The sequence below is a fragment of the Struthio camelus genome, chromosome 1, assembly GCF_040807025.1.
Source record: "Struthio camelus isolate bStrCam1 chromosome 1, bStrCam1.hap1, whole genome shotgun sequence".
Classification (NCBI taxonomy): domain Eukaryota; kingdom Metazoa; phylum Chordata; class Aves; order Struthioniformes; family Struthionidae; genus Struthio; species Struthio camelus.
Window position 1 is genome coordinate 13,958,046 of NC_090942.1, and position 26,804 is coordinate 13,984,849.

At 40.1% G+C, this 26,804-nt stretch overlaps 1 protein-coding gene across 12 annotated transcripts in view; it reads left to right on the forward strand.

The window, feature by feature from the left end:
* Positions 1-15,651: 15,651 nt before the first annotated feature.
* GSAP (gamma-secretase activating protein) overlaps positions 15,652-26,804 on the forward strand; it is a 48,969-nt gene continuing 37,816 nt past the window's right edge. For 7 of the 12 annotated variants that reach the window (XR_011137699.1, XM_068927034.1, XM_068927161.1 and 4 more), the window contains exons 1-7: positions 15,684-15,866; positions 19,270-19,343; positions 23,912-23,968; positions 24,655-24,724; positions 25,098-25,154; positions 25,289-25,377; positions 25,774-25,843. Coding sequence is in view for 11 of the 12 variants with exons in the window: in XM_068927034.1 (XP_068783135.1) it covers positions 15,782-15,866; positions 19,270-19,343; positions 23,912-23,968; positions 24,655-24,724; positions 25,098-25,154; positions 25,289-25,377; positions 25,774-25,843 (502 nt within the window). In the remaining variant the exon portion in view is untranslated. Of the gene's footprint in view, positions 15,867-19,269; positions 19,344-19,896; positions 20,185-21,010; positions 21,110-23,911; positions 23,969-24,654; positions 24,725-25,097; positions 25,155-25,288; positions 25,378-25,773; positions 25,844-26,804 lie in introns of those variants that run through there. The other 5 variants (XM_068927320.1, XM_068927791.1, XM_068927380.1 and 2 more) reach the window with 5 other exon arrangements.

A 26,804-nucleotide genomic window follows, 5' to 3' on the forward strand; every position in this document is an offset into this window, starting at 1 on the left:
AGTGGCTGATTTTCAAATGTGCACCTATAGTTTCCCCGTAAGTATAATTTGAAATATGTAAATACAATGTAAATGTAACAAACATTGCATTACGTTCTGGTCCATATCAAAACCAAGTTATGTTCTTATTTCACACCAGTAAATCCCCAGTGCACGGCAAAAGCACAAAGACTGGCCAATAGGATAAAATACTTCGATTGAGCTCTGAGCAGAGGCTTTACTGCACCAACCACAGCGGAGCAGCAATAAAAATACTAGAATAAAATAACAGTAGAAGCAAGCTACATTTATTCTTTAAATAGCAGATAAAATAACTACATAGTATATGTGGTTTCCAAATGCTTCAGAGGATTGCGGGGTATTTAGTGGAAACCTTTCAAAATTGCCAGCTAAATTGATGGACATCTTGTTTATACATGTTATATTACCAAAATTGGACATAACTATATTTAAATGAGATTTTTGTTGAAGTTTTTCACGTCTTACCAGTTTTAGACTAAACCAAACACTGGTTTATTGAAATTGAAACATTTTCCAGTCAGCCTGTCCTGGAAATAAGCCCTAAGTGACTTTAATTCTGGAACTGTTTAAATTAAAAAGGGAAGTTTAAAGATGCTACAGTAATCATGTACACTTATTTTTATGTTGCACTGATTTTTTTCCCAGCTTTTATATTTATTTCCAAGATTTTAATATCTACCTGCCTCGCATTCCAGCTGCATTTATCCTGTAGTCTGCAAGAGCTGGGAAAGTTGGAAGCCTAACCAAAGATCTGACTGTATCGCTTAAAATGTCCACTGTAAAATGTAACTCCTAATAGCTTTAACTATATGCTTGTGGGATAACAACAGTTTAAATATGAATCTAGCCTCTGGGACAATCTGAGACCAATAAGCCAGTTGAGTTACTAAGACATTGCCTTCACTGTTGGGGAAATAAAATAGAAGATGCACCATCATGTGTTACTTACGGACCCTAATGTATCTACCTGTTAATTACATTTCAAAGATATCCCGTTTTAAGGAAAAATGGTACATGCTTTATACGTGCACATTTGTGCTAACATTTGCAGCTTTCCTCTTGCAGGGCCGACAGTAATACCTGTGCTTCTCTGCTTCAGCAATGTTCATATTTCTATCTAGTCCAGTCCCAGCAGCTCTTTAAGAGTAAGATAACCTGTTTACCCCACATTTATGACACATATAATTCAAGCTTTGCAGTCTACTAAGTCCAATTTAGTACAGTAGCAGGCCCAGCTCTTGCGTGCAATCATCTTGCTAGTTTGGTTCATCATTATTACACATGCTTTCATGACTTTGTATTACAGGAGGGATATTTAAAAAGTACCTGCGAGGGAACAACTCTTTCCCTGTTTCCTCCACGGACTAAACTCTTTCACAGGTTTAGTTTCTTAGGTAATTCTCAACGACTTGGTTGTTTTCCTCAGCCTTTGGCTGTGTTTTGAAAATTTCCTTTATGGCCTCCGCTCAAGAAGACAAAGACTTCCAGCCTTGCACTTCTCCCCTTAAATCATAGGGTTGGCTCTCATTTCGCTCTCCAAAGTCGTCACACATTTATTCAAAATTATGTGCATCCAGGTCTTAAAAGTGAATTAATGTCACTTCACGTTAAAGGGCTGGTCTCTGTCAAAACTGCCTTTCCAGGAACAACGCTGTTTCCAAAAGCTTCCCCTGGTTTGGACGACCGTTGCTGAAGCACTGATCAAGAGCAATCACTACAGCAGGGCTGCAGAAGAAGCTGAAAAAGCTGATAGAAGTAGAACCACTTTTATAGTGTTTTCCGTCCACTGAAACATATGTCCTCACACTGGTTGTTTACAAATGAGAACTACAGGGTATGCCCAAAGAGCCTATTTAGGTGTGCTGGAGAAGCTGCAGCATTACTGACTTGTGCATCTAACATGGAAGCATTGAAAAGATCTTTGCAGATACGTCCCTCTTCTCTCTATGGCTTGGCAGACATGATGTCGCACGGATCCCATCTCTGTGGGTTTATGGGTTTAAAATGCACTGTTGATGATTTAACTTCTTACTCATCCGAGAACTACGAAGGGTGCAAACTGCAACTGGCTAGACTGCGCATGTTGTTTATCTGTACATTTATCCTCAAATCATTTCTCAGATGCACGAGCAAAGCACCACCAGTGAGGTGGAAGTGCAGCTCTGCAGGATGCTGCCAGCCTTTCTTGGTGACTCTGGCAATTACCTCAACAGGTTGCTTTGTGGAGATAATAGCAAGTTTTCTAAGTCCAGCTAGATTTTAAGACAGGTCCCTGCTTTGCAAACATTCCATACATTAAACAACTTCCAACCTTTCCAGATACAATGAAAAGCAGATCAGCAGTAGGCTCTATTACTTTCTGCTTTTCCACTAACTTCACTGGCTTTAGTTCAGGTGATTTCAGATGTATCAATACTTAAACTGACTTACAAGGCTGACCTTAATTTTTGACAGCCAAATGTATTTATTTTTGAGAAAAGGAGACTAATATTGATAGATGGGTTTTGCAAATTATCACCTTTTTTTCACTATCCTATCTTGATTTCTTGGAAGAAGGAATGCCAGTGATGTCACTGATGTCTAAATAGATAAGATACAGTTGGCACTAAGAGTATGTACCAGCAATTGAAGTGTCGAATAAAGAATTAAAATATGACAATTAACTACAAGGAAAGCTTTTTAAGCCCAGAATATTCATAGTTCCGGTTAGATATAGTAGAAATACAATGTAGCAAAATAGCTGTGTGTCCTTAAGGTACTTAAACAACCGTAACTCCACTTCGGAGTGTAGTCACATCATAATCTGATGATTAGAATTAAGGCGTTCTTCATTGCTTTTAGTTCATAAATAATTCAAACTGCTTTTCTAAGCCATATTTACATTTTTGATGATTTTTTCCAGCCTGAGAACAGCACTCGAGGCTATTCTTTGTGGAGTTCAAATAAAATTGTGTAGAAGCATTCACTCTGCACAATATGGAACTCGGAAGCCATTAGTTAGTCTCTTCAGGCTCTCTCAGTCCAAAAAGCAGTTCCGAGCATCTAATCTGAGGCCCTGGAATGGTTCGGAGCGTCAACACTAACCAGAATTCTTGCTCCCAAAACCAGGCATCCATGGCCCCACTGCGTGTGTGCCCAGCACCACCTTGTACCTATCTCTAGGTGAAGTGAGTGAACATGCAAAATCTGCCACAGCTGCGCGACACTGCTGTGCTGGGTGGCCAGGCTCCTTCTCCTGCGCTCGAAGCAGGGAAGAAAATGGGCTTGGCAGGTAGTAGGGTTTTATTGTTGGGACTGGGGGAGTCAATTCATCTGGAGAGTCTGAGGCCTTCAGGGTGGATGTTGCCAAGTAGGGTCTATTTCTGCAGTGATTTTGGTGTCCCCACCAGTCTGCTATTCTATGCCTAAAGCCAGCCTTGACACGGACACAGGAACTGCAACAAAAAAAAAAACTGCAGTGTGTGAACTATGGCTGATAATATACATTAGATGGGTTTTGCACCTGTGAAAATCAAACCACTCATTTACACACCTTGATAAAAGATAGTTATGGAAACTCAGGGGGAAAATGGAAACTTGGATACCTAGGAGAGAATTTGACAAGCAAATAACCAATGACCTAAGACGAATTACAAGAAAATATATTACAACGTTAAAGATAAAAAGTACGGATCCGTGAGACTCCCAGCAAAATAAAAGCAACAACTATAAAGAATAAAGACTCTGTGTCCCATTTCAAATATAATATGTAGTCACAGAAAAGCACAGCGAAGTGTAATAACAGTGACAAGAGGTAACACATAGGTTCTATATGAAGAGACATTAAATAGACTCAGCTTAGAAGAAGGATGATAGGGAAGGAAAACACGACAAATGTCTATAAAATCCTGGCTAGAGAATGATTCTGTATTATTTTTTCTTAACATAAAAACTAGAGTGCATCAAGCTGAATAGTCAAACAGCAGAATTAAATACAAGGAAGTATTTTTTCCACATTTACTAAACTGTAAAACTAATTGTCATAGGATTTTTTGGATGTGAAAAGAATAAAAAGGTACCAGACATGTCTTGCCCACCGATTTTTATAATCAGGAATAGTTACAACTGAAGGAAATACCATCTTACATGTTTTTATACATGTTTTTCCTTCCGTCCATTACTGGCCACTGTCAGAGGCAAGATGCTAGTTAGATGGACCTATGATCCCACTTAACACAGTTAATTTGAAGTTTTACGCAAAACAATCATTCCCATTTCACTTTTTTCCAGCAAAGAAAATTTGTTAAAAATTATATTTTCCATGTAACAGCAATAAGACAACAGCATAAGGATTACAGAGTAAATCACATAGACACTGACGCAAACTGATTTAAAATCAGAAACAGTCAGGATGCATTCAACCATACTCAAAAGAATGAAACAGCTCATGCGCTAAAACACGAACTTTCTCATTTAAATCATCTAATCCTAGATGTACCTAACAGTATCAGAAATCTGTAGGTTTTCTATACAACTAACACTAAAGAACAATTACATACAAAAAGATCCTTCATCACAAGGTAACGTGGCTGACGCATTATCTAATGACAGACTTACAAAAGGCCTAGATGGACATGATACGAAAATCAGCTCTGCCTATGTAAAGGAAAATCATACTGCTTAGCATCTGAGTGTGATGATGAAATGGAAGAACAAACGCATATAGCTTATTTCTGTTTCTTAAAGCAAGCTTGTCAAAGACCCTCCTCATAGGAGATTGAGAAAAGGCTATAAGAATGATCCAGAGCATGGAAAGCATCTTGTCTGAAGACAAGTTTAAATGATTAATTGTGTTTACCTTAGAAAAGAGCACAGAAGACTTAAGAGTGCTACAGGGAAGACAGAGCAGGAGTTTGAATTTAATTCAAAGTAATTAAATGATGGCAGTTTCTTAAATAATTCTCTTTCTTTCTTTTCTCTTGCTTCTCGTGTACTTTATGTACTATAGAAATAAACTGTAGCTCTCGCTGACATAAAAGTCATTGAGGCCAAATTTAAAAAGGAATTAAACATTTTTATGAATTAAAAGAATATGCAGAGTTCTAATTAATCCAAATATTCTGGAATATTCAATATTAGACTTTGAGCCATAAATAAGTGTCTGACTATTAGAGACCAGGATGAAACCTAACCTCCGAGACAAGTGCAGAATATCTCTGTTGGACGACTGCAGGGCTTCTTGCTTCTTTTTCAGAAGCTTTTGGAATTCACCGTGTGTAGAGATACAACACTGGAACACTTACACGCAACTTTAAATAAATTTATAGTTTCTGTATTTCTGCCACGACAAGAGCAATTGAAGAAATGAAGTAGTGACATGGGAAGAGGTAGAATCCAGCCAAGTTATAGCATTCCTTGGTTTGAGACAGGTGCCATTTGTGGTGGAATGAGGAGCCAGTGGCCTAGAAAGGAAAAAGGGCTTTTGGTTAGAGTCCAGGGCATATGGGCAGCTGTAAATACGCCAGATCTGACCATTTCAGTGCTCGTGTTTGCTAAACAAACTAAGGGGCTAAAGGGGAGGAATGCTCAGAAGAGGAGAGGAAAGAAGAGACTGCTGGTGTGGGCTTAACAGTAACTTGGCATAGATATCTGCGACAGCCATGTTTTGGAGGGAGCTCATGGATGATGGAGAACTTAGAAAAAAAGCAGTGATCAGATATGGGAACTGCTGTTTCAGAGGCATTAGGTTCAATGGCCTTTATCATTAAGACTGAAGACTACACAAAGGAACTCAAATGGCTAGAAGAGCTGAACGCAAGATCTAAGAGCAGCGCTTATGTATGTGGAGCCTGAGAAGTCAGCAAGTCTCCTTCTAGGTACTCTTCGTGGGTATGGAATTCGCTAGACGTTAGCTGACAAGAATTGTCCTGGGGCCCTGTAACAAAGTGTCCCCTGTCCCCTCTGATGCCAGTTATGGGACAGTTGGGTAGACATGGTCTGCTTTCCACCATGGCTATGGCCTGATCTTGGAAGAGGAAAAAGTTGAGCCTTAGCTTTCAGCATGGCTGATAAGGAGCTACTCTTTTCTGCCCATGCCTCTGTTGTTTGTGGGTCTTCAGAAGTAAGGAAATACGTATCTGTCTCCAAAATTTCTTTCTAAAAGTGAGTTGTGGCAATCGCACTGCAAGTGCGGAGAAACGAGAAAAAGAAACAAAAAGGGGAAGGATGCTAAATTATGTATGTCCTGTAAGCATCTTCTATAAGTTTTCCAAGCAAACCTCGACGAAGTTGCACCACTATTACAGTAATCAAGTACATTCCGCTAAGTACACAAAGGAAGAATGAAATATAAGAACTTAGTTTTGGAGAGGTATTTATTTATTCTTTAGAATACCAGGAAAAGTATGTGACGAATCGGCAATATTTGCAGATTACCAAAAATTTTTACAAAATTAATTAGAACTATAAAAGAACACAAAAAGCTCCAAAGGCTTGTAAACCTAGGCCAACAAGACATACGAACAGATGAAACTAAATGCTGATAAATGCATGACAATGCTGACTGCAAGGAATTCCTTCAACTACTCATAAACATAACTGATTCTACCTCTATGGTAACTTCTCAAGAAAAAAGCCTAGGCTTCATAGTAGGCAGTTAACTAAAGACACCTGTTCATTGCACACCGATATTCAAAAGAACAAGTAAAATACAGAAGCTACAAAAGACCATCACATAATATACTAGTGATATATCACTCAAACATGTTACAAATATGCACTTATCGTGAGTTCAGTAAAATACAGGGAGATAAGAAGAAGCTGTACAGATGCGAATGCATAAAGTACTGGGAACTTACGAAAGTTCCTAAAAAGCTGGACTCTCCCATTTTGAAAGGAGACAATAAGAAAGGAAATGAAAGAGATATTTCAAGAATTATATGTTGGAAAAAGGTATATCAAGTATACCTATTTATAAGCTTTTATAATGGAAAGAGTCATTCAAATAAGCTGAAAGATAGTAGATTGATGAAAGTATTTTTTGACATAGGCAAAACATCTTGCTCTGATTATGACCAGACGTTAGCTTCTAGAAGAATTTCAGCATATATCAGAATGAAAAATAGAAAATTACAAGGGACAGCAGTGCTCACTAATAGGCGAAAGTAACAGATCAAGGTTTTTTCTGTATGCTAGGTATCTCTTGCATCTTCTTCTGTAACATCTAATAGTACCCATGGCTAAGATAGCAGAGTAGCTAGATAACTGAGCTCATCCAGTATGACACTGATATTCCAGCACTGCCATTTGATTGACTGATTAATTCATGATTGTATGGTACTTTTGAATGGTTATAGCTATACACTTTTACACATGTCCATAATTCAAATTAATTTTCAAACTCTTCAGAAGATTTGTTTGTTCCTAGCAGATGGGAATAATTTCATTTTGATACCAAATAATATAATTTGCCATTGTCATATCAAACTAGTGCAATCACCTAAGAGTATTCCACTTTAAAAAGAAACTTGTTTTGTTAGCAAAAGACATTTACGCTCATTAGTAATAATTATTATGATTCAGAAACTAAGTAACTGCTTTATTCTGAAAATCTATGCACTCTCTTCCAAAATAAGGCAAACTCAATGCTTTCATCTGTAGCTGTATAAACCTAATGTAATTACACTCAGTTTATCATTGTGGTACTGAAAGCAGAACTTAGCTGTGTACTTTTGCCTTGGCTTTGTATTTATAACATTGTAAAAATACTATATGCATCCTTATGACTTGATTCTGTGACATATTACTAAGTCCTACTGAGCTGCGAACCTACAATACCACACTCATGAGAATACATTCTCCGAGTCAAGTCAGTGAATAAAAGCGCCTCACATAAGTAAGGCTATAAGAATAAACTACTGGAGGTCAAGGTCAGTGGTGAGTTTTGGCTGAGTCAGTGTTGGAGGATAAGGCCCTTACGAATCCTATAAATAGTTCATTGTTAGAAGAGGTCATCTTGAATTCTGAAAGTATTTTGGTAAAAGAAACCAGTGCGTGACAAATGAAGGACACCTACCTGGTCCTCTCTGCTTATTCATGTGACATCTGTTTGGAACTAATACCTAAAATAAATAAAACGTGTTTTTAGGCTATGCCAGGGAAATGTATGCAAATTTAGAAAGAAGAATTTGGATGTATTTAAAATGTTGTACTTTATCAAAGGAACGGTTGTTATAATATACCAATGAGATATTAAAAACTAGTGGTTTCTATTGATTCCAATGGAAACAGGAAATCAGGCAAATGATTCTAAGAATGGGATTTATTCACCTAACTCATACCAGCCAAGAGCTAATACCTAGATTCCTTTTATAGTAAGCTGAGAGACGTGGATGCCTGCAGGGACAATTAACCTCATGCTCAGGCTGTAGCTTGGAAGAAACTTTAAACTGGCCTAAATGAGCACCACCACTGACAGAAGTGGTTTCCTCAGGGCCCTTTGCCCAGCGCTACTGGCTTCTTCCCACCCCCATAGAACCTCTCATTTTTATCGGCACAAGCGTTTGGTAAAATTGAGGGGGAGCTGATATATCTGAAAACAAGCCCTCTTACTTTCTCCTTTCTCCCCTCACAGCTATTTTTCAGTTGGATCAGATCTCTGATCTGGAGACTGTGCCGGTGGTGACTGGACAACAGACAGGAGCAATGCTGGGCAAAAATGACTGAACAGGACCGCTTCTTTCAACCAGTTAGTGAAAAGTGTTTGTCAGACCATAGCCAAAGGCACTAAATGGGCTCTGCCAGGCTAACAGTTCACTGCCACCAGCTGGAGAGATCTTCTGCTCCCCTCCCTGCTCCCAGCTGCATGCTACCACTACCTCTCTTTGCAATGACTGTGGCACTTGTTAAGGCCTTCTGTGACCTGGTTCCCCTTACTAACCTAGCAGAAAATGAAACTTAAAAAAGTAAATAGATTTTAGTGGGTTAGTAAGTACAGTTGGGTCACAGAGGTGTCAGACATGCAGCAAAGCTGACAAACAAAGAGGTAGGACAAGCTGGGGAGGCTGGCAAGGAGAAAAGAAAGAGGAGGGAGGGAAGTCTAGGACCATCCTTTCTACAGTCATGAGTTGTTAGATCAGCTGCTGGCCAAACCACATGCGCCATGTGATCGAAGTGCAGCCAGGGAGCGAAAAGATGGTCCCAGTTCTCTCCAGGCCTCCAGCTGCACATTCCTGACAGGCACGACTGCAGAAGGGAGAAGACGCTAGGCCCAGCACCCACAATTGTGTTGGATTTTGCAACGTGTGCACCCTAAAACAAGTGCCTAAAACATGTTGAATTAGTTGCCCTCTGAAGTTCTTACCTTTCTTCATTAACTAGAAGGAGCCTAAACAAAGCGCTCACACTAAAAGCCTATTTTTAAGATGGCTAGACTTCAGTGAGATGAAATTCAACTGATGGGTTTGTTCATCCTGTCCTGTCCTGTCTCCGCTCCATACTGTGCTGTAGCCTTGCGTTTTGGAAGCAAGCATTTGTCCAAGTATTTTTGTATTTAATATTATTTTAAAATAAAAAGCTAGAATGAAATTAATATAAACACATATAAAAAGTGCAGCAGACTGGAAATGATCTACTGGTAAGATACATTACTGTATCTGCTCCTAAAATAGTAGTGAATCTGCTGCAGATTATTGATGTCATCCTTTTACGAGAAAAATGAAGTCAAAACTAAAAGATCACAAAGGAAAAAAGAGCAAGTTCCTAAACACTAAACTGTACTGCCTAGCCTTAATGAGACTGTAGCTGGAAGAATAAACACAGAGCAAATAGTTCCTTCAACAGCTGTTGAGACAGTGTGTGTTCACAGAGCTTTCATCAGTGCTGGTAGGGGTTATTCTGTGAAAAGAACAAAGGAGTCTTAGAGACTGCACCATGGAGAGAGAACTGGCGGAAATAAAAAGGGCACTTGGAATACAGTCACAGATTTCTTTAGGTCCTGTTCTGTTCCCCTCCCTCATTTTGAGGAATACCTTAGTTCTTTTAGCAGTCTCATTGACTTGAACCGTGTTATTGACTTGGCCATGTCATGGACTTCAATGAAACTATTTAAAGAATAAGGTACTGTTCAGCGTGAGCATGAATAGCAAGACAGAATTTTTTTGTTAGTAATTAAAAGACTGTTTCCTATGATTAATTAAACATAGAAAAACACATCCATGAGGCACTGGAGCTTGTAACAGAATGCTGACTGACTTCAATGAAACTACCCTGATTTATGTAGATATTTTGTGATTAAAGATATCGAATGAGATTTTATTCTCAGACCTTGAAATAAAGGTATTTTTCTCTACCACCTTTGAATCTCAGCCTTTATTTTTATCACTGTATTACTGATCTGCAGTTTCAACTTTTCTGCATTTCTTAGAGGATTTAATAAACATATTGACCATCTCCTTGAGGAAAAGAATGTATTTGTATATTTTGTGTTTATTTATGAACCTTGACTGGCTGAAAATGTTCTTCAAAGACACAACCGTCTAGACAAGATCACAATAAATCCTCTGTTTTATAATAGCGGGAAAAGAAGTTGGCCTTAGTAAGCAGTACTTTCAAAAGAAGTTAGGAACCATATGCCAGGCTGTCATAAGTTTAATTTATTATTTCAGATATTCATTCTGGCAGTTCTCACTAGGATAACAAGTCTTAAGTATAATTTCCTGATACAGAACACATGAGTGATTTACAACTCTATGTATGTTTTATATTCGTGATTTACAAGCCTATTTGATAGACATGAACAAAGCTATGTTCTTTTCAGAGAACTGAAAGGTTTGTTACACTGGTTAATGCTAAGATGGGGGTCAAAACCTCATCAGCCTCACACTTGTTAAATGGCATGATTTTGTAATTCCAGCAACACGAACTGTTTGTAAAGCGATGAAAGGCACATATGCAATTAGCACAAGAATTTTTATTGCTGGCAGAAAATTTAATGCCAGTTACAGTACTATCGGTAGGGCCACTGTCCCCTTCTGATAATATGTCTATCAACCCAGACTAAGTTCAAGGTACAGTCCAACTAAAAATTACTGAGGGATCCTACCAAGACTAAGGCAGGAACAGAGTCTTGACCAAAAAAAAAAAAAAGAAAAAAAAGAAAAAAAAGAAAAATTTAAGCTGTCAATATTTTTCTAAGAGCTTTAGTTTCACATTACCATCCTGCAACTTGCTCCATCTGGATCAACTCCAGTGCTTACACATAGCATCAGTCATATGGCTTTAGAAAGCCAGACTAACTTAGTGTGATAATCAGAAAGGGAAACTGACTATAAATAGAAAGTGAAATTCACGATTTGGTTTCACAGTGCAAGCAAAAAGGAAGCAAATGTCAAAAATGATAAGAAATAACTGGATTACGACAATAATTTCACTAGACAAAGATAAGAACTTTTTTTTTTTTTTAAACTAAAAGCTTTGCTCTCCAACAAAGCTGATATACGGTATCAAGAATACATCAGGACCTCCGTCTTAATTCAAAGTCTAATGAAGAAAATGTAAGTTTTTCTTTAGATGCACCAAACCTTTAAGTATCTGGGTTGAGGTTTTATTACATACTTTACTGAGTTATTACTTGAAGTACACTGAATGAGTCAGTTTTGTGGTTTCTGTGGAATGTGTTGTGCTTCTAGGAATTCAACCTGGATGGTTGGGCCTGTAAATATTGCTCGCAATGCACACAGCCAGACTGTCAGCTCAGGGAATCATGAGTTTTTATAAGGAGCTTTAAATCTATATTTAGTACTTTTTTACCGCCCTGAAGGAAATGGGTCTTAACATTGAACATTAAAGGTGGACGTAAGAAAAATAAAACCAGGAAAAAACAATGGAAATACAGGAAGAGAATGAAGAAACTCCATTCCAGTTAAAACTGTTAGGCATTATTCAGATGATAGCTACTGTAGCAAACACTTAGACAGTGTTATCTTGAGGAGAAAGAGCAGGAGTGGATTAAGTTTTCTACATGATAACATGAAGAAGACATGCTGAAATGGAGTTTCTAGAGCCTCAAGCAATGCTACATCTTTGTGGTAGTGTTAGGGAAACTGGAGATGAAGGTAGGCTATCTTGGGAGTCCTGTTTTTTATTATTTGCAAATTCTCAGCTTAGTTTGCTTCCTCTGCCCTCCTAAAACGCAGAAAGACTGGACAAATCCAGATCTGCAACTGTATCGTTTCTTCAAAGATGAGGTAATTCATACTTGTTAGTAAGTAGGCAGTGTGAGTCTCATTTTAAGGTTTTTAACATCAATTGCCAGCATTTTCTGATGTTTCCTATGATAATTTAGAAAGTTCTGACTGTGAAAGTTAATCAGTTCAGAAACTGAATCACTTTCTGCATCTCCGGTAAAACCCCTTTCTCTGATTAGAAACAATTCCTCTCTGTTAGATAAACAGACAAATAGGCAGGCACACAATTTGCTTTCTCTCAAATATATTTTTGGCAACTGAATGCAGGTATATGTATTTCTAACATATATCATGAATGTAAATTATGACAGCATCAAGCATGCAAAAACAAGTAATGCCAGAAGAAACATTGCTTATACAACCTTATTCAGCTCTTTGAAATATAATTCAGTCTTGAAGTATACAGTACTTGTTCCTTAAGTTTCCCTTTTTATTTCATTCATAGGATGGATTAGGTTTTAGAAATGAAAGAAGAGATAGCAAATGAGATCCTTATCTGAACTAAAAGTGATTTTAGTGTCATTCTAATATATAACATAAAAATGAATTTTTAGGAAGAGCAGATAATTACTGCATGGAATCATGACGACGTTCTCATGCACTTCACAAGGGTCATCAGCAGCGTTGGATCTTGAAGTGTCGCAAAGACTACTTTACTACTTGAACAGAAGAAACTGGCAGAGGTAATATTTTGTCTTTTATGTGGAAAATAGGGTATTTCTAATCATTTGCTGCACAACACAGAAACTCAGAAATCCTGACTTCAATTCTGGGAAGACTGACTGACTTCAGTTCTACACAGGTTATAAATCCTTCTTTTGTCTTTCCAGATCCCCTCTTCCTCATTCCCTTCTATTTTGGCTACTGTCGCCTATTAATTCCTTCAGCTCCTGTTGGTCCCGTCTTCCCCACTTCTCAGTTGCTAGTTTCATGTTTTCATATTTCTGAATCATGATAATCATACATTGTATCACCTCATCCCTCCTTCTATTTCTCCAGCCTCTTCATCGGTCAGGTTACTACTCCTTCTTCTCCTCACTGAAATGACACCAGCCGGGGAAACTTCTAAGAGAGTTTCTCTTGCCTTAGCTTCAGGGACTAACACCAGAGAAGCTTCCGAGTTCCCAGGATGGTGCAATGGAAGTTAGGTCCCACCCTATCCTAGGAGGGTCAAGAAAGCATACTTATTAACTTTAGGGAGATAACACAAATATATTATTCATAAAAATCATGTAAAGCAGAAACCTTTGCGGTGAAAACATAGTTGTAGGGGAAATCTTGGCGGTAGCTACTTGCTCAACAAGAGAGGTTTTTCCTGCTACATACTTGATTGTGAAGTCTTTACTGTACAAACTCTTAGAGCCCTTTTCCTGAATAAGGACTGTGGAATGGCTCCTATGCACATACCATGAGTAAAGGCATCTCCTCAAAACCCTTTTGCTGCATGGCTACTCACTAGCTTACACCATGTAAGAACTTTTTCCATTTCCTTTAGTCATGTTAACCACCTTAAGTTCTACAGCAAACACAGCAGTTATTCTGGTTAACTCTGTGCAACTCCTACTGTCTGAAAAGCCTTTCATATACTGCTTAAGATACTTCAGAGGAAGAGCAGCATCACGATTCTCAGTCTGCATACATTAGATAATTCATCCATCAACTATGTGGGATCATTTTTTAAGAAAAAGAGGCTCTGTATTAAGAGCCATGGTTGATTTTGAAACAAAAGATGAGTAACAGTTGAATATCTTTCCAAAATGCAGGATCATCTAACTGGGCAGCAATATTTAATTTTTACTCCTTTTCCTTTGGCATTTGGAGCAACTGCTGTTACTGGTAGACTCTTTGGTACTCATCTCCGCTTTTCTTTTTGTTTCACTTTAGGGTAGGCCAATGTTAGATTCTACCAGCTGACCTCATCCTGGCCTTAATTGCACTCTACCACTCTGGGCGCAAGAGGTCTTCTCCATGTGAAAATTTCCCTTTTTGCACATAGTTGGAGAATCAGTCATTTCTTTGGCTTAGTTTCCTTCGTCTGCTTGCCTCCAGTTGTTTCAACCCCAAAGATTCACAACTACGAATTAGCCCTACCTCACCTCTTAAAAAATGCATCCATTTGGGACCTTATCTCTGTTTTCTACTTCTGAGTCTGAAACAAATATTCCACTCCCATCTTCAAGCTTTATTTCACAACAGTGAAAACATAAGCTGAAATTCTTGCATAATCACTTGCTCCAAGGAGCTTTAAGAATGCTGATTATGGAACTTGTGACAAAATTGTAAGAGCTGACAATAGTGAGCCTGAGCAAAAGCATAGATCTGCTTTGCATTTTGATTACAAACTTGCCTCTCATCCACGCTGTGTAGACATATGACCGTATGACCTGGTTCTGATCTGCTCTTGGATAGCTCCAAAGTTAGCGATGAGGGGAAAAAGTGGGTACCATATTACCTCTTAGAACTGGCTCGAGCTGCTCTGTCCCCAGATTGTGTCTAGACTGGTGTATGCTGTTGTATCCCATCACTTTTACACCGCTGTCACCTGGCTGCCATCAGGCACCACGTGTCATGAGGGAAATGGGAATTATAGGCAGGCTATAGCTAGCCATTGATTAGGACCGATCAGCACTACAAGTATTTTATGACAGCTAAAAAATAAGAGAAATCAGAGTACAACAAGCTTTACCGCCTTGCTGTTGGGAGGCAGAGATAGCTGAAAAGCGGGATTAGGCCAAGCCTGGTCTGAAAGGCCATCCTGGGCTCAGGGGCGGCCTGCCAAAGCGGCTTGGACAGAGACTCAACCTCCCAGCAGTTGTGCAAAATGCAATTAGGGAAAATAGGGAGTCTTGCGGAAATTCTGGGAAACGTCTAGCACTCCTAGGCGTTGGCTGAACGTGAGAATGATGGCAGACGATTTGGGCCTTTTAATCGATGGCCACCGGGTGACGGAGGCCTCATCCCAGCCCTCACCCCACGGACCACTGCAGAAGACGTCCCGAGTCCTTCCCTGAGCAAAGCTTTAACAACGGCAAGTACGGCTTCCAGCGCGCCCAGGAGCGCCCGCTTCAGCTCGGCAGCCCCAGTGGGCAAAGCAGGGCCTCGGAGCCCACCTGCCCCCCAGAACAAGGGCGCAGGGAAGCCTCCGCACCCGGCCCGCCGCCGCGGCCCCGCAGGCAGCCCTCCGGCAGCCCCCAGCCAGCCGCCGGCCAACCGCCCTCGCCGGCGGCGACGGTGCGTGAGGGAAGAGCCGCGCGCCGGCTACCGCCCCCCGCGCTAACGGCCGCCCCGCCCCGCCTCGACCTGCGGGGCGAGCAGACGGGCGCGCGCTCAGCCACTCCGCGCCGCCGCCGGCTGAGTGACACCCGCCTCACCCAATGGGCGACCGGGCAGCCGGACAGGGGGCGGTGGCGTGGCGGCGGCCCGCCCTCCCCCGCAGCAGCCGGTGCGGCGAGCGCCAGCGGCTCGGCGCGAGCGGGGTGGCGTTGCGTGGGGCGGTTGCCGCCGCCGCCGCGGGACGGGGGCGAGCGGAGGGCGCCATGCTGCTTCGCCTGGTAGCCGAGTTTGACCTGCAGAGGGACGTGGTCCCGTGGCTGGCGGCGCGGGGCTGGGCCGCGGCTCTAGGTAACGCCGTGCCGGGTGGCGCAGCGCCGGCAGGCTCCGCCGCGGCCGGGCAGCGCCAGGGAAGGTCGCTCCGGCCGGCCCTTGCCCGCCGCTGCCCTCTGCCGCCGTCGGGCGGGCCGCTCCCCCCGCGGCCCGGTCTCTGGGCGGCGCGGGCTGGGCCGTGGTGGGGGCGAGGCGGGGGGGGCGTTTAGCGGCCTCTCCCCGCGTGGGGCCGGGCCCTGCCTCGCGTGTCGGTGCCTGCGGGGAGCTCCTCGCCCGCCACAAGCGCTTCTGCGCGTCGTGCCTTGCACAGCTCGGGTCTCAACTGCTCTGTGCCTTTTCACACGTAGGTCTCATCTTTGTTTTCGGAAAGGCTTTCAGCGTATTTCCCTCTCCCGCGCTACTCCCCTTTCTGAAAAAAAGGCCTCACTTTCGTCTGCACGAGTGCTAACTAAAATTAGAAGACGCATTAGATGTCGCAGCAGTGTGGGATAGCTGGCTTAACGAGCACTTCATGTGGTGGTTGGGAAAAAAGAATTACCCCAATGTATTTTTGGCTTGGTGGTTGATTTTTTTGTTGTTGTTGTTTTTGCTTTTATTTTCCTTGTTCGTCTGCAAGGCAGGTGGCTTGGTTCTACTTTTCAAAAACCGATGAAAACCTTGGTCTAGAAAGATAGAAGCAAATAACGTAAGAATCATTCGTTCAGTAGAAGTAGGTGGTGGTTGATGCACCATGTGATGACCTTGAGGCCGCAAGTCCTTTGACATCCTGTAATTAGCTCAAATGTTTAACTTAGCAGCCCTTTAACATGGGAAGTATCAGATAGTTTCATAAGAACTTGGTTGGAGGTAAATCAAAAATAAAGTATTAGATCTTTTCATGAATAAAGTTCTTTCCAAGTCCATTAGTTACAAAATCCATTGTTAGAATAATTTCACATACAGTAGAATAGTTTACTGAATGGCTGTTGGGTGATGTACTCTCCGCTGAAGGATCTGGAGATAGAATTCTGAAATGCTGCACACATAATCATTTCATCTGGCTTTTATGCCGTAAAGATATCAACATGGTGCTGACTGCTTTATGTAGGAAAGGGGCAAACAGTATAAGCTTTTAAAAACATAACCCAGAGTTTTTGTACTGATGTTATAGACTCAGCATAATGTAGACTGGAAGGGGCATCTGACCCCATGCTAACATTGCTGCATTGCATTTCAATTTCTGACTGTGTATATTGCCTTTTTTTTCTCCCCAGCGTAGTACTTGATGTATTAGGCTACTGTAAACTTGTTGATCTTGTAGTGGATTTGGTTTTAAAGGAGCATGAAGCTGAGAGGTAGGAGTTTGTAAAGATTCCTTTAAACTTCAAAGTTTACTTATGCACACAGAGAGCAAATAATTTCTAGAACGCCTGCTATTTTTGTGTTAGTGACTTCAGATGTTAGTTAGTTGTTATTTTCTTTCCTGATGACTTGAAAGCACTAGATAGTGTTTGAGAATTTGTCATGGCGTGAGAGGTGGGAGTAGTTATGATGAAGGGAGAGGCACAGGAGGCAAAGAGAACCAGCCTTGTTCTCCTTATTCCACTGATTTTTGTACGAGTTGTGTATAAGGGCCTTCAGGAAATCAAACTCAGCGTTCTCCTGGCTATGTTGATGACAGACTTACTTGCCGGGTAGGCAGGTTGGGCTGGTTTTTTTGCAGGCCTTCCCCTGCTGATCTAAGCCATGGAGAAGAGGAAGAAGCTGTAATTTTGTATTTAGTGTTTTATAGCAGGGCTTTCCAAGGGCAGAGATGATGTACAGTTGCTCCTTTGCTCCATATTCTCACTGGGAGTGATCAGTGACATGAAAATCATCTCTGTAACGTGAAACCTCAAGCCTCTATGTTGGGTGAGGGAGAAGTTCGGTGGCATGGAGATTTCTTGTGGGCCCTTTGCTTTAGACAAACTCTGTTCTGATGAAGTATTGTCAAGAGAAGTGCAATTTGTTTGGGGACTATCGCAGTAATCTGGGAAGTTTGAGATGATGGCTAAATTCTTTGAAGTTTTCACAACAGGAAGAGTAGAATGCATGGTTATCTGAGACTTTCTCAGGCCTATCACTGGCTGTCCCTAACACAGTGGTACTGTAGTGGGCTTTGAATGATGTGAAAACAGTAGGAAGCGATGCATTATTAAATGTGGGATAAGAATTTTCCTTGTCCTCCCACAATAAAATACAAAATGTAAAATTTATTTACATCTAATAATATTTTACAAAGTTTTTGTTATCACTGCAAGCTGTACAAGCCAGCTTATACTATCCGACTTTGTGAAATTAAGTGTCACATTTCTTCCTCCTTTCAATGCTTTATGATATAACTGCAGAGTCAATAGTGTCAAAGTTGACTAAATGCTTGCCAAGAGCTGTGGAGAATTTTTTTTCTTCATATTTAATGAACCCCAGGCTACCTTTATCTTAAAATTATGACCAGTCATGCAAGCTGTCAAACTTATGGAAAAAATTTCCTGCCTTAATCACACTTCTATCTGAGATAAACAAACTTTTGGTGGCTGCAATGATTAGAAAACAAAAAAACAGCATCAGGAAAGGATGTGTTTTTGTCATCTCAAATACAGTGTTCATCTCTTTTTTTTTTCCTTTTTTTCTTTTTCTCCTCCCACCACCTCAGTGTGTCCCTTTATTTTTCATTTTGTGAATCTTTATCCAGATGTTTTCTTCTGTTTCTGTGTTCTTCCTAGCTTCCTGATCGTGTTTCCCTTTTAACACTACTTTTTCATTCATACCTTCCACCATATTTGAAACCATACTGTATCTTGTCTTGTGTTGCTTAATTTCCTGGTACCTGTAGGCATGCTGCTTAGTTGCATGGGTCTTGTTTCTTTTGTTTTTTTTGTAAAGCTAATCTGTACAGGAGATGTAGTTGGCATTCCTTTGGGATGCTGGAGAGGCAGCTGAGAACAACTGACAGTTTTCATCGTGCTAGTTCTGCCTCTCTGTCATGTTCTGAGGACTGGAGCGCAGAGACACTATCTAACTGTTTTAGCCTTGCGTTGTGTATAATGGATACATGCAAATATATATTTTTTTCTGTAAATAGAAGATAGTGAATAAGCACATTCCATTTTCATTGGAAGAAAATAATGGCCGTTTAGAATCCTAGTTAAAAGGAGGATTTAGGAGTTTTACAGAAACATTTTTCTGTGTGCTTTGAATCCCCTTAACTATTTTGTTTTAGAGTTTATCAGAATTAAATGATAGTGCAAGAAATAGTCTCTCTTTCAGGAAGAGAGTAATTTTGGTATGTATAAGTCTTTACGTGTAAAAATGTATTTAGTACGTTTGCTTTAATTGTGCATAAATTGTATGATGAACTAACACAAATCATAATCCTGTGCCTTTTAATACTTAATCGTTTCAGATACTTCTGAGAAATCATCAGCGCTCTATGTTGTAAATGTTGAAAGAAATGGAAAAATTATTTATACCTGGAAGGTAAGTCAGCCTCAGAACTTAATAAAAATATACCAGAGAACAACAACATTTCTGTGTCTCTGCTTAATTGAGTCTTTGTATTTTTTTCCCCCCCCAATGAGGCTTAGAACTGGAAAAGCTAACTGATCAAAACCTAGAGGTTTGGACAGTGGGAAAATGTCTGTCTCTACTTCAGGCACAGGATAAGAATGTAGAAATGGAGAGTGAGGTCCTGACTTGACTAAAGTCCATGAGATTTTTTGCTATTGATTTTCCTGGAGCCAGAATCTCACCCTGAATGACAAGCCATGTCTTTAATTCAATAGTCAGGTTCCCTGAGAAATTCTCAGGGTGAAAATATGCACTGCTTATGAAGAATTTAATCTGTTAATGCAGACTGCTTTAGTTAAACAAGTTTATTTCTACCACTAGATAATTTAACATGCTATTTATATAGAACTAACTCTGCTTCTGCCTTTTTTTCCTTTGTTACTTTAAGATGCATCCTTAGCAGTTTACTGCAAGTGAACTGAAGTAACCTTAGCTTATTTAAAGTCTTGACGCTAGCTTTTTTAGGATTACGTTCTTCATGGCACAGCTTTTTGGTTGACCCTCTTGTAATGCCAAGAAATTTCCAGATGATTTGGGAAGGTTTCCCCTCAGTGAAACAAGCTGTGGTTCTCTTCTGTGTATCTGGAAGAAATCTGTAGACCCAGCTGGATTCTAGAGGATCTCCTGAATCATAAATTCTTGGACAGTGCAAATCGGAAATAGCAGACTCCAGTGGAGTAGGACTGCCTTCAGTTTTCCTCCAACTCAACACTGCTAATACTCTCCAGCTTTTCTAGGCTTAAGGGAAGAGGTGAGACCTTTCATCAAGGTGTAAGATTCTTTAACTATGGGTGGATGTTTCCTTCTGCACAACCATAGGTCTGTACTGATAACAGTAATCATGAAAACAATGCTGAAGAATGTGTCGAGTTTTTGGCATTGCTCAGAACTCTAGAAACAGTTCCTAAAAGTCATCTCTCCAGCTCCTAACAGGAGATGTGGTACTGCATAGATGTGATATTGCTGCTTTCCAGCACCTGCAGAGCCTCACACTAAGCTTCAAGTGACAGCTCTCTTTTTGGGCTTCTGACAGATGAGCCCGACTACCTTGTATGGTGGTCAGTCTCTTGGAACTGGCACAGTGGGTGAGATTTAGCTCCTACACGTAGGTGTCTGCATGTGTATTAGGTATCTAAGCTCCCATTGCGGTCAGTAGGGGTGTGGTCAAAATTGTCGATGGAATTCGGTGAACTGACCACATGTAGCCTCTGCTTTAGGAGGAGGTGCGTGGGGCAGGGGAGGTGGACAACTGAATCACTCACTTGACTCGTTGGCTGAATTGGTCATACCTCTGCTGACTGTAAGGCGGCTTTAAACTTCTAAATTTAGTTGCCTGAATCTGGAGCTAAAACTCACATAGGCAGTCACTGAAAATGTTCGCTTTAGTTTCTCCTTCCTAATTCTAGGGATAAAGTGATTTCTTCAGCCTGTATGGTAGGAATGGCTGGATGACAAAGCCTGAGAGCTGGAAGTAGCAAACTGCAGAGCTCTTCTGCATGGTCTTTTCACCCCTCAAATGCCATCCTGAAGTAGATGCAACTGCTGCTTTTTTTTTTTCCTGTTCTTTTATTATGAAGTGTCTGATCTTCTTCTGAGTGAGTCAGCCTGCAGCGGGACCAACACCTAGATTCTCTCTCTATTGGGATGGATGCTGACTTCTTTTTTCCCCTCATACTGTAAGTGTAGGTGGTTGGTTGGCTTTTTATGCTTGCTGTGGGCAAACTGGAATATAGCTCCTGGAGTGTTGTCGCAACAAACAAATGTATTTTAGGGTTGTATTACATTCAATTTATGATGCTTCTTCCAGAGAGAAGAGGTTCTTGGTGTGTGGTAATGTGTTTCTTGGATCAATAAAGATTCTGCTAATTGGGTGAAAGTGTTGGTACCCACTTAGATGCTATTGATGTCAATGGGAGTCAATATATCCACAGTTATCTGACTGCACGATAAGAGCATTTTTGTATGTCTGCACCAAAGCTCACTCAAGGCTTTCATCCAGCTGGACTGTATCTCGGAGGGAGTGTGCCTGTGGCAGCCTGGGCTGTAGCTGCTGAGCACTTATCCACTGTTCTGAACAGGCTGGGTCCTAAGCTGCTACAGCTGTGCCTTTTTTGGTGCCCACACTTTTTTAGAGTTAAGCTGGTTGTGTTTGTGTGAGCTGTAGTCCCACCTTGGGACAGTGATACCTTAAAGCAGTGTGCAGAATAGTTTGGGATTGAATTTTTTTTTCCCCCCCTCGAGAGTAGAATGCCATTTCTGAAAAAGGTACTTCAGCAAAAAGAACAGCATATGTTGGGAGGATTGTGTTTTAACACTTTACCATTGACTTAGAGAACAAGGATCCAAGCCAAGCATTTCCTTTGTTGAAACAGTCCTTCAACAATGTGTGGGTATAGTTCTACTTAGTGTAAATTTTGTAAGAGAAGTAGTCATCCATATTTATACAGCGGGGGAAAGAATGTTGGTGTATGCATCTTTGGGAATGGCAAATAGCTTTAGGCTCCAGTTTGACAACAATTGTTGCAAAAGTTTCTGAAATGTAAGTTTTGTTTGTGCTTTGCTATTCCATTCTATTAATATACATTTTAACACTGAAAAGCTTATCTAGGGAAAACAGACTGCTTGGAGTGTCTGCAGCTAGTCCTTCTGCTTCCGTAAACTTGCTTTGGAGAAATCACTGTTATGGTAATTACTACTTCTAACAAGCTGCAGCTCTTACCAGGTTGCTGAAGGCAGTTTAATCAGGCAGTCAGTCAATCTACTTCTCTTTCCCTCCCCTTCACTATAAATTTTTTATAACTAATGAGCTACTGCTTTTGTAAGACACACCTATGTCTGTGAACCCTTCCTTTTGGGTTTGTACGTTAGTTGTGACATTATTCGTCAGGACAGTATGCAAACAAGGATGTAGACTAAAATGAACTCTCCTGGCTTTTGTCCTAATGGACACAAATGGAAAACAACCTTTATCTGATAGAAGAAAACCAAGCGCGTTCTGCCTGAAATTAGGGGAAGGTGGGGAGTAAGCTTTATTTCGAGCTTATTTTAGAGTATTGCATGGTACTGTAGATTTTGAAGTATCTATTTTATTTCATGACATTGAAAGTTTATATAAAGGAAGGGCTTTTTTAACATACGTAAATCCCAGGGTGAGTGCTTCTATTTTGTAAAGTAATGCAAAAATCTTTGGAATAAACCTGAAAACAAATGTGTTAGCATGTGCCCAGCTGTGAGTATTGATACAGATGCAGCCCTGATACCAGTCTTGTAAAATATATTTTTCAGTAGCAAAGTACTGAGAATGTTTTAGATGCATTTATAGAGTTTTAGATTCATTTGGAAAGTGAACATTTGTAGATGCGTTTGCTTAACCTTAAATCAATAAAATTGAAGCCTGTGTCTTTATATTAGGGTATATTTTCTTTTCCTTGCTTACAGTATAAGTCAAAGAATTTTGTCATTGCCCCAACAGAAATTAAATACTCAAATACAGACCTTGAGGAAGAGAATGCTCAAGCTTTTGTTTTAACTTCGCAGAACAAGATGCCGTAACTTTGTAAATAACCATGGATTACTACTTTCCTCCTCAAGCTCTGGTTAAAAACAGTGATGCTCCCTGAGTAAAAGGCTGTGTGACTAGACTGAGTTTCAGTAATTCAGTATACCTTGAGTGCAGGAATGGATTTCAGCTTGAATTGAGATACAATATATGCTGCTAGACAGAGTTTAAAACAAATGAACAAAAAAAGCTTGAAAATTTAAAGCATGTTAAAAATCAGCAAAAAGAAATGTTTTAATTTGTGTAATCGTAGAAGCGCTCCACATAATGACTGTATGTTATTGTCCATCAGCTGTAGAGAGTGCGTATTGTTTTTCTTTTCAAAGGCAGCAAGTTAATGGTGTCATTTGAGCTGGTGAATAGGTTCAGCCTTCAAACAACTGTTTTCTAAGGCAGAGCTGAAATCTTTTTCCCAGCCTGCAGCCAGATCTCTGGGAGCCAAGTTGACACTTGTGCCCTCCACTTTCGGAGTGTTGACCTGCTGAGTCTGTGAGGTTTGGGCTATCAGCCATAAATCTTCATGGGGACCAGCATAGCATTCCCTTTCATTTTTGTACAGAGATATTTCTTCCTTGCCACACTGCCCTTGTAGTAAATAGTTTAGAAACCAAGTGAAAGAGGCACGTGGCTTATGGCATGGTTCATGGGCAGTGAATTTTGGCTGTGTTTCAGCTTTGTGCTGTGTATTAGTTCTTAAAAAACAAAGCAAATCAGAAAACCAATTTGTTGTCGTTCTTGCCTCCCTTTCTTGGAATTAGGGTGATGAGCTGCCTGTATAACAGGACAGAAGAGTGTTTTTGGATGTGTGTCAATTTAAAAAAAAAAAAAAAGTGGGAGGCAGGAAGAGGTAGGAGAAAAGACTGAATATTTAACTCTATATGCATGTACATTACCTCTGTTAACTTGTTTTCATCTGTAGGGAAATCAGAGAAATACCCACATTGGATTGTACGATCGTCAAACTAAACAAAATGAGGTGAGAACGGTACCAGACTTCTTTCTCATGAGGATGGTGCTTTAGCGTTCTAGACTTCGATGCCTTGCAGCACTGCACGTTATGTTCCTAGCGAGTACGTGTTTGTTTTAAGCAGAGGAGAGGACTAAAAGGCGCTTGGTAGCGTTAAGGTGCAGAACTTTACAGAACATCTGGATGAGTTAGGGTGGAGTAGTAAAGGGTTGTGTCTGTAATCTTTATTTGAAAACAACTAACAAGCTCTTTCCTTTCCCTTGTTCCTCACACTGAGCATGTGTCCAAAAAAAAATGTTTTCTTTTTGTATTCTCAGTATGCATCCTCAGTCTGTTTGGTGATTCTGTTTGCAAGAAAAAAATTCTAAACCTGAATGCTCTGTAATTCAGTGGCAAGAGCCGTGCGAGGACAGGATCCTTTGCAGGTGTGCCCCTAATTGTATGACATAGGTGAAATCTTACATTAGAGCTAGTGACAAGATCCGAGACTCGAAAGAAGCGGTAACAAACAAACAAATGAGGAAAAGGAAAAGTGATAAAACCAGTTTAAAATATGCTTTCTGGCCGTGAAGGTATTTGCTTTAAAAATGAAAAGGGCATATTGGTCAGCAGCGTTTTCCTAAGGAGGAGTAATTAAGTGGTTTTCTTTATATAGTTTAAAAATGATTTATTATCCTGAATGTATTTCTCTGTAGCACCTCTATATGTTTGAGAGAGATCTGCACATAATCAGCTGCTCAGTCAACAGTGAAAGGACATTGTTGGGTAAATATGTGTTTTATCTATCTATCTATCTATATATTTTTTTTGCATTATGATAAAGGTGATTTAAATTAATAGTTTGATAGGTTGCCCATAGCCATCTATGTATTTTGGTGGGTCCATCACCAAAGAGTATAGGTGGCCATATACCTTCACTACAGTTGCATCCTTGTTTTTTATTGAAGCAAAAAATCTAAGGCGCACTGATCATTGTTCATGTATATATTTATACGTGCCTCTTATATTTAGAGGAGCTGCTGTTGTTCCTTTAAAGTACATGTTTTTGGTAAGACTTTTAATGTTTGCTCTCTTAAAATGTTCACTAAGATTAACAGCAAATATGCATTCTTAATGTGTGTCTTTTTTTCTTTGTTAGCTGTCAGTTTCCGTCAATATACAGAGGAGGAAAGAGTAAGTCGACTACTGCAGTCAGGTACTACAAATAGGTTATTTTAATACTGTTAGAGATATTATTACCCTTACTTTTGCTTTTGCCCCTTAATTTCTCTTTAGAAAACAGAATTCTATATTAAAAAAAGCTATATGAAACATATGTTCTTTTTGCAGTATCCAAATATTTAACCTTGCTAATTGAAATTCATCCCATTAATAACGTGAGGGTGCTAAAGGCTGTGGATAGCTGTGTTCGAGTACAGGTAAATTATTCACCTAATCTAAATATACACCTTTTCCATCCGTTATGCTGAAGTGAAAAAATACTTCAATGCAGAAATACCTCATGTTTAATCTTGTAAACTGTTACTGAGATAGTTTGCCCATGCAATACTTCATATAATTTTTATGAGGTGGAATATTTCCCTGACATGAAGGCTACTTTTTTAATTTTAATTCGATCTATCTAGGCCTGTTTATAGGGATAGATGACTATTATTCTGTAATAATATATATTGCTATTAATTGAGCCTCGTCAGTCTGCCTGGCTTTGTTGAAAATATATAAATATCCAATTAAGTAAACATTCAGGTGATAAATGTTCTAGATTGTTTTGGTAAGTAAGATCTTATTTATTTATTGTAAAACTTCTTGTATAGTTTCTTTATCCAGATGAAGGCAAACGTACTTCTACAGAAAGTCGTCTCTTGCTAGCTTCAGAAGATAAATGTGAGTGAACATTTTAAAAGCATATTTTCATTCTTTTACTTTAAGGTGGTTATCATTGATTGTATTTTTGGCAGGCTTTTATGGGAAAAACAGTAAAAAGAAAGGTCTGAACTCTTCTGGATATTCTGGATGTCTTCCAAAACTGTATACAATGAGATTTTTTTTCAATGTAAGCAGAATTGCCAGCTTTGACTGCAATTTTTTTTGCTTAGTCCATGTATTCATTAGTCAGTCTTCTGATTTTTAATAAAACTAAATTAGACTTTTACAGCTGCCTCTGTGAATTCAGAGAAGGTCATTTGACTATGACAGATGGATTCTGATTTAACAGCATGCCAGGTGGGAAAAGAACAGGACAAAAGTTCATTGGATTCATTGCATGTTCCGCCTACTCTAATAGGAGTGAATTCAGGAGTGAATGTATAGAGGTGGACACCTGCAAAAGGTAGTCTATCCCTCTTGCCTTTGGCTCTTATGACAGACTAAAATCACTTTCCCCATCCTTTTGAAGAGGCCCATCTTTTCTGCTAAGCTAGATGCCAACTTTTAGGTTGTTGGAATTCGGAGGGCAGAGTTCATCTCGGTAATCCATTCACATAATGCTTTGATCAGTGCCATTTGTAACATCTGTTAGGAGAATCTTGCTCTCTGAGCATAGGTAAACTACCAGTAACTTTTAGGAATTTTGCCTGAGCAAGAGTTGTGAGGTTGTATTTGTACTAGGAAGTGAAACATGACTAGGGTGTAGTTCCCCCCCCCCAATTACAGCTCCATGCGTGCTCTTTCATTTTAAGCATACTCCTTGGCTTCATTTAGTGTTTCAGTTAGTGCTTTTCTTGACAGTGCTCCAATGATGTGGACAAGAGGACTGTTTCCACTAGGCAGTATGGCTGAGGCTACCCTGCTTCAGGACAGGAAGAGAGTGTAGGTCTCTGAAGAGGCAAACGCATTCATACATCGC